Source organism: Phoenix dactylifera, chromosome 6 (assembly GCF_009389715.1).
Source record: "Phoenix dactylifera cultivar Barhee BC4 chromosome 6, palm_55x_up_171113_PBpolish2nd_filt_p, whole genome shotgun sequence".
NCBI lineage: Eukaryota > Viridiplantae > Streptophyta > Magnoliopsida > Arecales > Arecaceae > Phoenix > Phoenix dactylifera.
This window is the reverse complement of record NC_052397.1, coordinates 2,052,794-2,067,357: the sequence shown is the minus strand read 5'-3', so window position 1 is coordinate 2,067,357 and position 14,564 is coordinate 2,052,794. Positions and strand designations below refer to the sequence as shown.

At 43.1% G+C, this 14,564-nt stretch overlaps 2 protein-coding genes across 5 annotated transcripts; both read right to left on the bottom strand.

Moving 5' to 3' along the window:
• Positions 1–374: 374 nt before the first annotated feature.
• On the bottom strand, positions 375–2,202 carry LOC103701935 (pentatricopeptide repeat-containing protein At1g77360, mitochondrial-like). Its single transcript, XM_008784159.4, has one exon. The coding sequence runs from the start codon at positions 2,056–2,058 to the stop codon at positions 544–546; it is 1,515 nt and encodes a 504-aa protein (XP_008782381.2). The 5' UTR covers positions 2,059–2,202; the 3' UTR covers positions 375–543.
• A 3,267-nt stretch (positions 2,203–5,469) lies between these two features.
• LOC103701936 (cell division cycle protein 123 homolog) lies at positions 5,470–10,777 on the bottom strand. 4 transcript variants are annotated; one of them, XR_005512100.1, is made up of 2 exons: positions 9,231–10,774; positions 5,470–6,041 (listed from the first exon to the last, which is right to left on the bottom strand). XR_005512100.1 is itself a non-coding variant. In XM_039127092.1 (2 exons), exon 1 carries the CDS (start codon positions 10,384–10,386, stop codon positions 9,295–9,297), a length of 1,092 nt encoding a protein of 363 aa, XP_038983020.1. In that variant the 5' UTR covers positions 10,387–10,777; the 3' UTR covers positions 5,470–6,041; positions 9,260–9,294. The 4 variants fall into 4 exon arrangements, 1 of the variants encoding a protein (XP_038983020.1); XM_039127092.1 differs by having other exon boundaries at positions 9,260–10,777; XR_005512102.1 differs by lacking the exon at positions 5,470–6,041 and adding an exon at positions 6,353–6,727 and having other exon boundaries at positions 9,231–10,777.
• Between the last annotated feature and the right edge of the window lie 3,787 nt (positions 10,778–14,564).

Genomic DNA, 14,564 nt, shown 5'->3' with positions numbered 1-14,564 from the left:
TTGCGGGGTCTGGAAAGGTTCAGATGTATGCAACCTTACCCCATAATAAAAGTTGTTTTCGTATTTCGAATCTGTGACTTCCACGTCACAATGGAGCAACCTTACCCTTGCGCTAAGGCTTACCCTTCTACTACACATCCATATCAAAAAAATTTCCAAGGAAACACCCACTTTTTTCTTTTCTAAGTCGGACCCTCTTTATCGTCAACAATTGAACAATACAATACTGCAAGCCGGAAGTTTGATAAATGTTTATGTCCATGCTAATATAACACGGAGAAGACATAGAACGGTACATTGGAAAGAATACAAATCCATAGAAAATAAAAGTTATCTAGAAGGAATGCCGAAAAGACTAGTGAATTCTCTGTAAATTCCATGTCAACAAAGTTATGATATTAGGGTAATCTTCCCATAAGAAGGTACATTGTTCCGTTTCAGCACATTTTACATTTAACGCGCCAAAGTTATAAAAGGCAAAAATTAAAATAAATAGAGAAAAGAGATATCATTCAAGTGGTGTAAGTCGATAAAGTTTGGCTTCTAATGAGATTTCCATTTCATAAGGAGATGATCATGAATACTTCCCTTACCCACTCTCAGTAGGCTCTGCCTCAGCTTCGAGAGAGTCGACGAGTTCAGCTTAATGCCTCTATCAATGATATCCTCTGCATATTTACAAGCTTCTGGAAGCCTATCCATGCCCCGCAACTTTTCAACCAGCATGTTCCCATTCTTCTCCAGTGGCTGCAAGTCATTGGCAACCATACACTTCCAAACCTTCAATGCCATCTCTGCGTCCCCAGAATCCAGGAATATCCTAATGGCTGAAGCACAATTAGCTGCAGTTGGGCAGCACTCGTTCTTAACCATCTCATTAAATATGGCAGCGGCTTCCCTTAGCTTCCTCGCTTTCAACAAGAACTGGAGCATCACATTGTAGGTCTGTGAGTTGGGGAATGCCCCATATGTAATCATCTCGTCCAAGAACCGTTGGGCGATATCGATCTGGTTGAGGTAGCACTGCAGGGTGATCATTGAATTGTACATAGCTGTGTCAGGGAAGCATCCATGGTGGCCTGCAAGCAAATCCCAGAGCTCACGCGCCCCGCGGGCATCGTTATTCTTGACAAAACACTCGAGAGCATCCCGGAAGAACTTAATCCCTGGAAAGCACCGCTTTTTCTGCATGATGTCAAGGAACTTGAGGGCCTCGGCGAGCCCAACTGGGCCGGAGCGGACAAGGGTGGTGAGGAAGGCGTCATATGCTGGGATGTTGGCCGGGTCCCAGCCGATGGATGCAATCATGTCAGCGAACACCTCGCGGGCAGTGCGGGGGTCGTCCTCCCCCTCGCAGCCCTCGAGGAGGATGGCGAAGGTATCGGCGTCAGGGGCCACAGAAGGGGCAGCGGCGCCGAGGAAGGTACGCGCGGTAGAGACGCGGCCCTCGAGGCATACAGCGGAGAGGAGGGAGTTGAGAGCAATCGTGCTGCGGGGGACGCCGTAGACGTCCATGGAGTGGAAGGCGGCGAGAGCATCCTCGGGCCGGCCGGCGGAGGCAAGGGAGGAGAAGACGGAGGCGAAGGTGGCGAAGGAGAGGAGGCGCTCGGAGCGCATGGAGCGGACGGCGTCCCACATGGCATCAAAGAGCTCGTTCTTGCCGAGGATGTCGACAATGAGGTTCCAGGAGTAGGTGCTGTGTTGGTGGGCGAGGTGGCAGGAGCCAGCCCACCGGAAGAAGGCGACGGCGGGGGCGGGGAGAGAGTAAGAGAGCTTGAGGACCTCCTCGACATCGGTGGTCGAGACGCGGACTCCGGCGTCGTCGAGGGCGCGCTCCACGGCGGAGGCGGGGTGGGTATTGGCGATGATCTCGCAGAGGAGGCGGATCTTTGTGGGCAGTTCGGGGGCGTCAAGGTAGGAGGGGAAGGTCTTCCGCCTGCGGTGGGGGTCGGTGGCGGCGGCGGCACCGGCGACTGCCGGGGGAGAGCGGGCGTGGGGGCGCTTGCTGTGATCGGAAAGAGGATGGTCGTCGTCCGTGGGTCGCTTCCGGTGAGACATGGCTCTCTCCCCTTGGATCTCTCTCTTGCGAGAATTAGGAGTTATGAAACCCTAGATTTTTGGGGAAGAAGGGGAGGGTTTTATCACCGGTTGGAGAGCCCGAGCCCGCTGCTCGGCGCCTGGAATTACTCATACTAAAATATAATATTGATAGTATACTTATATGAAAATAATTATATCTAGTATTACAAATTTACAAAAGGCTGAAACACAACACACATGATGAAAGAAGTTATCTGTGATCTTGTATTACGAGAGGAACTAGCATATAATATTGGCCTAATATATGGGTTTATATGTGAAATTTATTTAAATCAAAATAATTATTAGCATTTTCACATATAACCTCCTCTATGGCATAGATATCAAATGTAAGTATTTTGAGTTAATCTTCAATAATTAAAAAAAATAGTGAGACCCTTCCAACTTTATCGGAGCTCCCAAAATTTTAAAAATTTTTAATTAGCTCCTTAAATATATGTTATTGTGCCAACATGATTCGACCATTCATCTAGCCCTAGACATTATTAGCAGAGTTTTTTTTTCTTGGTACAACATCTGCTCACACTGCTCTTGCAGGTGAGTGCAACCAACAGAGACGATGGAAAGAAAATAGCATAAGGGTGAGGGGGCGACTATAAAACACGTCCAAAAAATATCTTTCGAGTGATGAGCAGCGAAGAAGGCGATCCAGTTTGCAGCCTTATTCGCCTCTCAATACACATGAGCTACCTAAAATGAGTCACAATCTCTCGCTATCATGCTGATATCACCGAGCAGTGGGTAGCTATCACCCCTCCACTCCTCATTCCGAATCCACGCGGCCATCATCGCTGAGTCCCCTTTCTAGAAAGATATTGTTAGCCCCTAGAATACGCCTCGCGAAGATGATGCCCTCCAATGCTGTCCTGAGCTCCACCCCAATGGTTGTCATATCATAAGTGCGACGCCCTCCCACAGTTGTGGTCCCTAATCACAAAGCATATACCTCCTCTATCTTCATCTGCCAACACACTACCATCGAAATTCATCTTGAGATGGCCAGGGGTGGAGGTTCCTAAGAGACAAAAGTGAATCTGGGCGCTGCAGCAGCGAAGTGGGAGTCACAGATGTCCCTAGTCGTCCCGGATGAAGTCGCCATGGTAATGTCGATGATCTCTGCAGCCTGACGGAGGTCTCTATCTACCACAACATTGGAGGATGTCCTTCTACCCTCAAAGAGACAGGTGCTTCTGTCCAGCCAGATGTGATAAGCTAGGTAAGCCTTACTCAGCAAAACTTGATCTCCTCAAGGCCTCCCTCAAGTAGCATAGAAGATCCTCGGTCGACCCCACGGACCACGGCATGAAAAATGAAGCCCTCCTCCAAATCTGCCCTACCCAAGGGCAACCAAGAAGCATATGGTTGCTAGACTTCTCTATGTAGGGGCATTGCCCGCGGAAAGCAGATACCTTTTTCAATGCCACTATTGTAATGTAAAATAAACATAGTGAAAAAAATTCACTCTTGACCTAATCCTGTTGTCCCATGCTTTGGCCTTGAACTACTGCTTTATTAGCTTCTTCACCGTCTAGATCAAGTTCAGCCTCCTCCCCACCTCTGCCTCTATGCAACGTAGGGTCATCCAAATTAGCTTCTCTGCCGCCTCCATTGAGAATGAATCCCATAACCTTCGATGCACCTATCCCCTCACCCCCCTATATCTCATCTCCATCTCGTCCATCGGCATGGCCTTCGGCTTTCTCTCTCCCACACCTATCACCCTATTTGTCATCTTCATGATTTAAGTACTTTGCAAAGCCCTTTTCTTCCCGTTGTACTAATAGCAAAGTAGTTACCCCCCGGAGAACAACTTCGGAAATGCTAGAAATTGGATATGGCTCCGAATCAATTCGGATATATATAGAAATTAAATATCTGACTAATATCCGTATTCATATCCATATCTATCAAAGAAAAATGGATATAGATAGACAATTATCCAATCTATATCCGAACATACGATTCCATTTATAACTTTATTTAATTTTATATAGTACTTCCGAACTTTTTAAAAAAATAAATGATTATATTAACATACTATTAACTTGATTTATCATATACTTAGTAATATCTTTAAGTAAATTTTACATCCGACTAATATCTATATCCATATTTGTATTTGTCAAATAAAATAAATATGGATATGGATATACCCGTGCCAATCGGTATCCATTCTTATTTTAGCCCTATAGGCTAGTGGTAAAATTGGGTTGAAAAGAGAGACAACTACTATTAGATCTAGTGGTAACTGGTACGTACTACTAGTATTACTATTGGAACAAAAAATGCCAGGAAAGAAGCGGAATTCAAAGAGAATAAAATGAGTGCATTGATGAGTTATCGTAGCTTGTTCGAATGTGCTAATCCTGAAATGCCCTTCTCACACTAATTAAGATCGGCTTCCCTACCTCCTCTACTTTCCTCACTGCCACCATCTCTCCCGTTGCCAACAACAGCTTCCTTGGCGCCTCCCTTTCTGCTGATAGATTTGTTCACAGGCTGGGCTCAACCCAAAGTATAATTTAGTCAGGCCCGAACCCAAATAGGCCTGACATCTAGAACTGAAAATCTGAGCTTATTCTTGTTGCTATCTTCATATGATCTTGCTATTAGTAGAAGCACAATTTTCTCTCCCTCACTACAGTTATGATATAAAATTATTAATATGTATATGATCAACTTTGTTCTATCTATTTTATTTATATATCTTGAAACTTTCTTTCGGGGTTTTCAATGAGGCCTGATAAAATCTGAACCATAGAAAAATTTCCGAAATATTCCTTTGACTAATAATTCTGAGATCATGACAGGTTGCATGCTTAATTTGTATGTGAGAGTCACCACTGAAACTTCATTGCAAACACATCTCAGGGTTTATTCCTTCTTTTAAACCTACAGCTTATCTTTCTCAGGTATGTTTTCAGGCTATGATGGCACAACAGAGATTTGTGAGTCTTGGTTAATTTTGGGTTTGCTCTGGCTTCAATAGGGCACATTCTGCATCTTATTATGTACCATACCTCAAAACTCTAGAGCCGTAAGTTTTGTAGAGATCCCTTTCAGATGCTGTCATTTGTTATCACATGAACAGGTAAACCCCTTCTTAGGGAACCTATAGATATTGTCACTAGGGATAAGAAGAGAAAGGAAAAAAAACATTGCAGGTCTCAGGAAATGGTGCTTTTCCTAAAATTCAGGTTTGCAGAAGGTGTAGGCAAAACATGTGGATGTGTGATACAAGGTTAGAACTTCAGACTATTACCGATTTTTCATTTCTTTGGCCTTCGGTATATCTGCTTCTTTTAATCATCACCTGAGCCTGGCATAACATGGTTTTGCAAATAGGATAAAAAAGAGACGATCAGATCATCAGTTGAAAATGCAATGAACATCACTTGAAACGTTGAATGCAGCATTCTAAGTTTCCTAAGCATACACTTTTTACACACAACAACAGCTGACATTTAGAGGATTCATACAACTTGCTTGGTTGCCCCCAAACAAAACAAGCTCGATAAGAACTTCCACGGTGTCCCAGCTCTTATTTGTCCCAGCTCTTATTTGAGACCAACCGAAGTGGTTGTCAACCAACAGGTGCTGGCTTTTTTTCTTTTTTTTAAGAAGAAGATCCAAGCTCAGCAATTCTAAGTAGCTCAACATTGGATATGCTGCTACTTTGACAAACCATAAAAAATATTTATTGATGGCAGCGATATGATCTAGAACTAGAAGGTGTCAACTAGATTTAACTTTTACCAAGTGCAAACATGAGCATTCTGAAAAGTTCAGCACAGAATAACCTGGGGAAGACTGGGAAAGGACTGTGACTGCTTTCTACTCGATGCCATGGAAATTTAGATGGAAGGAGATTCCATGACAGTGAAATGGATTAATGGAATATTGTCCTCAAGAGCACCTCATAACCCATGGCCAAAAGACATCTGAAAAATTAAAAGCTCTGTCAGGTCTTTCCAGGATGACAGATATTTACAGGCAAGGAAATCATCCTGCTGCTTAAAATGCTAGACAGGATTTAAGATGTAATGACCTCCACCCACCCTACCAAAAAAAAAAAAAGGCCACAAATATTGCAAACCGAAAAAAAAAAGGTTAGACATGCAATATGCTACTTAAGAACCACAAAGTTCATTAATGGTGGCAAATAGCTTCCTGCAGAACACTTGTAGGGACGATAGCTATAGGCATAGGAGAACTTCGCAAACGATAAAATTTTCCACATGCTGAGATAAACTGGCAATTTGAAATGACATGGCTTGATCTCTGCAGCCAAATTATGTCTATACCTTCTCTAAGGCTTTAACGAGCTTCCAAGTAGGAGAACTCCAGCAGGCACAAAAATGATTCAAATAGATAAATTACATCTTAGCTTTTTGAGAAATCATCCTATTGTTGACATGAACAAACTCTGTAAAACTCAAAGAAGCCCTCAGGTCTAAATACCACAAAGTAGGCATGAATGGATGACTCAAAGCTAAGGCAGCATAGGTTCATGGTATTAAGTATCTCAATAATCAACTATAAGATGGAAAACATTTCTTCTGTAGCAACCATATCTTCGGACTCTTTTTGAGTAAGACCAGCCTTGTTGATCTGGGACCTGTGATCACTAGAAAAGCTTTTAGCTTAAGGTTATGCTTTCCATAAGAATCTGTTATTTGATGAAACAATGATATGGTCAAACTAATCAATGTTCAGTAATTACATTGGGTGGTATAGATGCACACAAATAAGGGACATGGTTATCTTGAAGACTCAGAAATTTGGGCTCTGCCTTTGAAACAGATGCTCAAAAAACTAAATGTAATCATCTATTCTCAAATCATATGGCCTGAAATTTCCTCCTAACATCAAATTTTGGTTAAAATATTCGAGTTATTAAACATCTAACCTTGTCCAGATATCTTACATACTTAGAATATAAGTTTCAGATGCCCTATTATTACGTATTATGTAGTTCTTTATATCTTTGAGTTTGAATCATGACTTAGTAAAGAAAAAGATGATTTCTGCCAAAAATAAATTGTGGCTTCTAATCAGAGAAGACTTTGGAATCATGGAAAATAAACATATTCCATTTTCTTCTTTCACATCAGCAAAAGAATTGGCAGAGAGGATACCTTATCCCAGAATAGCCTGGAGAGGTCTTAGTTGTTAATGCCATCGAGAGAAGATGGGAGATGAAAAATGGAAAAGGTTAGCCTTCTGCAGCTGGCTAGAGATGATTTTGCCTGTCTCACCTCTCACGGCTTCATACTATTAATTGAAGGCGATGTTACTTGATTTTACCCTTTGTACTACGAAAAAAGAGAGAGAAGATTTGAGGAAGAAATCATGGAGAAACCAATTTCAAGTTGTTTAGTAAGACCAACACTGGCCTTGAATAGGAATTCTCTAATATCAATACTCTTCCAGATGTATACCTCAAATGTTTACTAGATATTAGAGTGTTATTCATTACTAGATAAAGTTAGCTGGTCTAATGGTCTTTCAGCCACATCAGGCATCAGTGGACTTCTGACGTTATCACATGGTTTCATCATGCAATTCCTCTGAGTTGCAGTGTACCTAAAGCTCTTCACAGAAGCTTGTGGAGACTTCATATGTGGGACTAATCATCTTCCAGCAAACCTAGAGTTGGCCTGAAGCAGAATACTATTCTCATCGTGCTCTGTCTCTCACCAGCAGTATCTTTGGATTCACCAATTTGACACTACACAGTTATTGGGATGGTGATCAGAATCTAACCTAGGGAATGCAGCGGCTGCTATAATAACATTAGAGCCGATTTAGATTAAGATTTGGCAGTAAGAACCCAATTATGGTGAAAATTGTTAGGTCTAGTCACTTGCTCCCAAATTCCTGGAAAACAAGTTCTTAGTTTTTTAAATCATTTCCAAGCCTTAAAAGATGTCATTTAACCTATGGTATTTTGCACAAGCCTTTTGTGGTGTTGATTCCTTGGAACTTGCAGTTAAGGAGGTTCTTATCCAATAGCTGTCCCTTGATCACTCCTCACCATCAAATGCGTTAGTCTTGTGCAGCTCAATAGCTTATATTAACTAATGTTGTTTCATCAGCTATTGTTTTGTGTTCAATTCATTAGTCCTCCTAATTGGCACCTGATGCACCATTTCTTCTTCTGATCCCACCATCCTTGATGTTCTTTGGTGCTTGATTTTGCCTTGTGGTGATCTCCACTTCTCTTGATAGCTTCTTCAATGATCTTTGGGTCAGACATCTAGCTCACTAAATCAAGAAACCATGTCACCTGACTGGTTAGACTCCTTGAACAACTTAGAAGTATGACACATGGGTGCACTGTGATGATGCAGTTTGCATCTGTCAAATTAAAGTGAGGTCTCTGGTTCTTGTTTGTTGAATCATATTGACTATGGAATTATCTACCACAACATGACCTCTATGGAGCCCCAACTAAAGCAGCCTGCTAGGTTCTCTAACATTTGTTTTTTCTAGTATTATCATGTACTAGCTTCAATTGTTCTCATTTAAGCTAATCTCATCTTATGTTCATATGAAACTAAATTTTGCCTGTCACTTATTAAAGTTTTCTTGAAAACACAGCAACATGCTGTAGAAACTCATTTCCCCCACCCTACTTTTACCTCCACAAAAATAATGGCTTTGAAAAGGTATACTCGAGCTGAGACATTCTAGGCCACTCCAAACTCAACCATCTCAAAAAGGTCATAAAGGTTAAAGTACAGCTTCTATCCATGGTAATAAGGTTGTGGGTAGTTTGCAACTACTTTGTGATCATGGACTATGTTCGACAAGTTTCTTCGAAAGGTTTCTTACAACTGCCTTTAGCATTAAATATATATAGGTTGGTATTTTGGTCCTTAGTTTGGGAAAGCTTATTAAAAGAGGTGAAAGGGTTCTGTTGGAGGTTTAGAAGGAATCCAAAAAGGATAATTTGAGATAAGCGTTGTGAAGGTTGAGGCTTATCTCCTTGGGATTTCACAATGCCAGAAACGTCTTCCTCATTTATTTATTTATTTTTACGGGAAATTCAAGAAATGTCTTCAAAACCAATTACTAGATAACAACAAGAAGCAAAAGGCAAGGACTTTTTCTGAAGACTGGCTGACCTTAGATCAAAGAGCATGAAGAGTCCTACCCTTTTTTTTTTCCTTTTCTTCTACTAGTAGGCATTCAGCCAGCATCAGGGGCGGGAGTGGTCTGGGCCTGCCTCCTGATCTCCTCATCCGCCTTCTTCAAGAACTGATCCCAGCCGCTGCCCTCCGATGTATCCAAGTAATCGTAGGGCACGGCCGTCTTCAGCCCCGGCCTCACCCCGCACTGGCTCTCCACGATCCTGAACTCCACCGCTCGGCCTTCCTCCCCACCAAATCCCTCGCCCTCCAGCTCCTCCCAGCTGAAGAGCAGCGGCAGCGTGAAGACCCCCCAGGGATTGAAGTCCAGCAGCTTCACCCGGCCGTCCCCGGTCACGTACACGTCGAACGTGTAGTCCTCCGATCCGAATCTCGGGTTCACGACCTCGGCGAAGAAGGCCTCGATGAGGGGCTGGATCTCGTGGCGGCGGTCGAGGAGCACCGGATAGAAGCCGGTGACCTCGCGCTGGGAGATGCCGACGAGGCGGCGGCGGCGGACGAAGCACCGGAACTCCATCTCCGGGCGGAGAGACGGGTACCACTTGCGGAGGGCCAGGTAGAAGGTTGTCGTGGAGGATCGCTCGTTGTCGCGGCAGGAAGGGAGGGCATGGGAGAGGTCGTGGGCGATGGCGTCGGAGGAGCGGAGGAGGAGGGCGACGTCCGCGAAGGAGGTGCAGCGGAGGGTGCCGTCGGCGGAGATCCAGGCGGCGTCCTTGGGGGCGCTCCAGTTCAGCTTGGGGAAGGCGGCGGCGCCCAGGGCCGCGATGGACCGCTCCACCGCCGCCTCCAGGTCCGGGAATGACGGAGCCGCGGCGGCGGAGGCCTCGGCGGCGTCATCGTCGTCGGAGGAAGAGAAGGAAGTCTGGGAGTCGAGGAGGGAGACGGGGTCGAGGTGGGCGGTGGGGCGAGGGAGGGGGTCGCGGCCGGAGACGGAGAGGGGAAGAAGGAAAGGGGGCGGGGCATCGGCGTCAGCGTCAGGGTCGGCGTGAGGGGAAGAAGGGTTGAGGGGGAGGCCGAGGAGGTAACGGAGGAAGGAGTCGGGGAGGGGGTGGAAGAGGGTGCGGATGGAATAAGGTTTGAAGATGGGGTACCATTCCTGAATTTGGCACCGCAGCAGCTCCTCTTCTCTCATCCTTCCTTCTTTCGGTTCAGTTCCCGTTCGTTCCCAAGGAGAGAGCCGCCTTCTCTTATGTCCTTGAAGTAGAAGAGACGCTGGAAGGATCTATTCTATATTCGCCCAGACCTGAAACCCTCAGTGGATGAAAGGTAGGCCCGGCCAACAGTACTGCTCTCCTTTGTTATAATTGTCTCGGTTCAAATTAGGTTTTGAATTTTGAATCGAGTAGGTTCCAAGATTAAGGAGATTTTAACTGAGTTTTGTTTCTTGGGAGGGTTTCAAAAATACGAACCATGCGGTTCGGACTGAAGTTCCCAGGCTTGATCTAGAAGGGACCGATTTAGGACAAATCAGGGATGAGTTCTAAATCGTTGATTCACTCCGCACCGCTTGCGGATCGAGGGATTCGGTCCGAACCGACGGTTCACCAGGGGCCGGACGGATGGGTCGTCGCTGTTTCTCCCCTCCCCGCCCCGCGGTGAAAGCCTCGCTTCTCCCCGTCTCCCTCCTGCCCCTCTCCGCCGCTCCCTCCTCGCCCGGACCGCCATCATCTCCGCTTCTTTTTCCCCTTGTGCCGCGCCTCGGCCCTCCCCCTCCCCCCCCCCGCGGCTCCTTGTCATCCTCTTCGTCTCCTTGCTAGCTGGCGGGAGGTGTTCGACCGAATGCCTCAAAAGAATGAAGTATCGTGGAGGACGGTCATGTTCACCTCCTGTGTCGAAGCTGGGCTTCCCAGAGAAGCGCTAAGCCGCTATCCCCCTCTTTCTTAGTTGCTCTTCTTTGACCATTAAGAAATCTTAACCACATTAGCCTGTGTTCTCTCCTCTCAACATGCTCTCACGCCGGAAATCTAACTATCGGCCGTTGGATGCATGGTCACTTCACAAAAACAGGTCTTTCTGCCGATGACCATCTTCTTAGGGTGAGCAGAGCACTGCTTTGGCTGACATGTACGCAAAGTACGGAAGGATACGCCGTGCTCGACATTTGTTCGAAATAATGCCCCGCAGAAATCTAGTTGCTTGGAACGCTATGCTTAGTGGGCTCTCGATGCACGGAACGGGTGCTGAGGTGCTAAAATTGGAAGCAACGAAAGTCATAAGAAGCAAAGTATATGGTAGGATTTTAAGTTATTGGTGGAGGTTTGATCATCATATCCAGTGCATAATTTTCATCATATGGTAAAATTGGAAGCTTGTATGTTATCACAAAAAAAACACTAGCTTGTAGATCAAAGTTGGAAGGTTGTTGCAAATGGTCAAATTCATGCAGCTATTGCATTCTAGAAACAATTGTATGGTCCCGGAATTTGTATTATCTCGTCTATCAGTTGTATGTTGGGTTACTGGAAGCCCTTAAATGTCCAAATTCAGCACCAAATGGCTCTAGAAAGCAAATGAGTCTTCCATATCAGGAGATTCAAAGCAAATTTACTGCACCAAGAAAAACAGGCGTAGAGGAATACCTAGGAGCATTCTATAGTGAACAATTAGCAAGCTTTTCACATCTTTCAGTCAATCGAGAGTAATTACTTACGGCATCTCATACAATATAGATGCAGCCATGCAGGGGATTAAAAGAAAAACAGCAAGTAGTTTTTTCTACGATGTAGGATGCACAAGTATATGAATTCCTGTCACTAAGTGATAGAAATGAGGGTGTCTAGATGCATCCGTACAGGAAGAGGTCATTTGTTCTCAGTGCTCTTTTAAGTTTGGGTGTCTTCCTTTCAGTTAAATTGAATCCCTGTTCGCTTTCACTCTGTATTTCTTCTTGTTTTGACCACTCTTATGTTTCTTTTTGGTTCCTGTTCTTGTGTTCTGTCTATTGTATATATTCCACCTTTCAATTAAATCGGGTGGCTAAGGGAGTTCTTATCTTCTTAGCCGACATTTTCCTCAAAAAAAAAAGTGATAGAAATGATTTTGGGATTAGACGATTTTTTTTTTCACTTCAGAAGGAGCATGACCAAGATATCAACATACTCAGTCGAGATAATTAAGGTTAGGTACATGTAGGGAAGTTCATCTATGTTAACTTTAGCCTGTGGAACTAATGAAAATGAATGGATTTTATGAACTATAATGTCTGTTTTTAGAATGCAGGTTCCTGAATTGCAATTTGTTGCACGATAATTTTCATTTTAGTCCTTCCCTAGCAAACATTAAGTCTCATGTAATATGAATTTGTAGTTCTTGTTCATAGATATTGCTTTATTGGCACGCTTTATCATAGAAGTTCAATGAACTTACGCTTATGCTTGTATAACATCTTATTAGTTAATATATATGTATGAATATGCATGCTTCTAGTTTCAGCATATATATGAAACCATAACCGACCTGATACCCTCACTTAAAATATATATATATATATATATATATATATATATCATAAGAAACCCCCAAAAAAATGCAGCTAAAAAAAACCACAAGGAAATTATATTGTTTGGGGCATTATCCATGCAAGCCCATTGATTAAATTTTTTAAATCTTGATTATATCACTCTTAACAAAGAAAACAAGCCTCTGAAGCTAGGGCCTCAATTGGAGCGTCAATCTAGAAGGTTGATTAGCAAATCGAGCTGAAAGCTTATCTTCCTTGCTGCACTGCAGATTAAACCTCTGTCCAATAAGTAATAGGAGCAGAGAAAAAAACTTATGTAATTCTTAATAGCACCGAAAATAGAGCTGCCACTTCATTGAATTCATCGAACACATATCATATGCCATTATAGCAAGACACCAACACAATTGCCAAGAGTCAACCATATATAAATGGTAAGCACATGACACATGTGATCATACCAGGAAGAAAGTTGAATCATCCAAAGTCAAACAGTAAATCTGAACGCTTGCAAGACCTTATTGTCGAGACTTTAACTTGCATCTTCTCCTCCCAAGTTTTTCTTTCACAAAGTCTTCATTAATTAATTCCTATTATTTAGTAGAGGGAGGCTGCTGTTGGAGATTGGAGGTGCTCGCACTGGGCATTGATGGAGGCATCTTAAGGGCTCGTAGCCTTTCGATCTCACGACGGAGCCTTATGTTCTCCTCTATCAGTACACGACACTGTCGCTTCAGGCAAGCATGCTCCGTCTCCATCTTCTTTGCTTTGGTCCTGCAAACCACAATTTGTGGAAAAGAAATTGGAAGGTAACCACACAAGCATGGAGATATCCAAGCAGCAGTCCTCGGCCAATCGCCTAACTCTAAAACATAAAACATAATCCGAGGAAGAAAAAAAAAAAACCTATTTCTCGTCTTTGCACCTCCAATGAAAATTCTAACCATAGAATATGATGGCTTTACTTTATTTCTTCAAAATTTATCTTTTCACAAAACAAAAAGAATTAGTTATGACTTGGTACTGTTTATAGACACGAGTCATCACTATAAGTCATATTAATGATATCGAATTCTGATCTAGATTTACATTATATACTTTGTTGTTATGACATACTTATTTGCGATTTACCATGAAGGTTACAACATACATCTTTTCAGAAGGAAAAGGGGGATGAACTATATAAATTCGTTACACACTTAAGAAGGACGACGATTAATATAAAAAGTAAATGACCACTGACTTTCTAACAGTAGTCTACGTACAACGATTGCTAATTTATTACAAAAAACAATTATGTGCATATATATATATATATACACACAGACACACACATAAGTAATATTGCTTTTTAATTTTATTCGATAGATATGTTGGTGTTATTTGAACTCCATTAGTGCTAATTAATAAAAATCCATTTGATGCTGGCTTGGCAATCTATGGGTATCATACTTATTCCTGAGGTTATCATGACCTAATTCTCCGTCACATTGCAAAGCAAACTTTTCATGCGCATGAAATAAATGGCTTAAAGGCGTTATGGTCATTATATGCAAACAAACAAGTGTTAATTAACTAGTAAAATTCATTCTGCAAACCCAATAGTCTCCCTATGAGAGTCAGAACGTGGATTTCTTGCAGCATCCATCATCATATCTTTGCAGAAATGGCCCCAGTAATAGTAATTCTGTGTATCAAAAAAAAAAAATGTAATACTTCAAAATCTACAAGCTGATGGAGTGCAGCACCTGGCCTTGTGGTTCTGATACCAGACCTCCACCTGGCGCGGTAAAAGGTTCAACTTTGCGCAGAGCTCCGCTTTCTCCGTCTGAAAAAGACATGCATCAGTA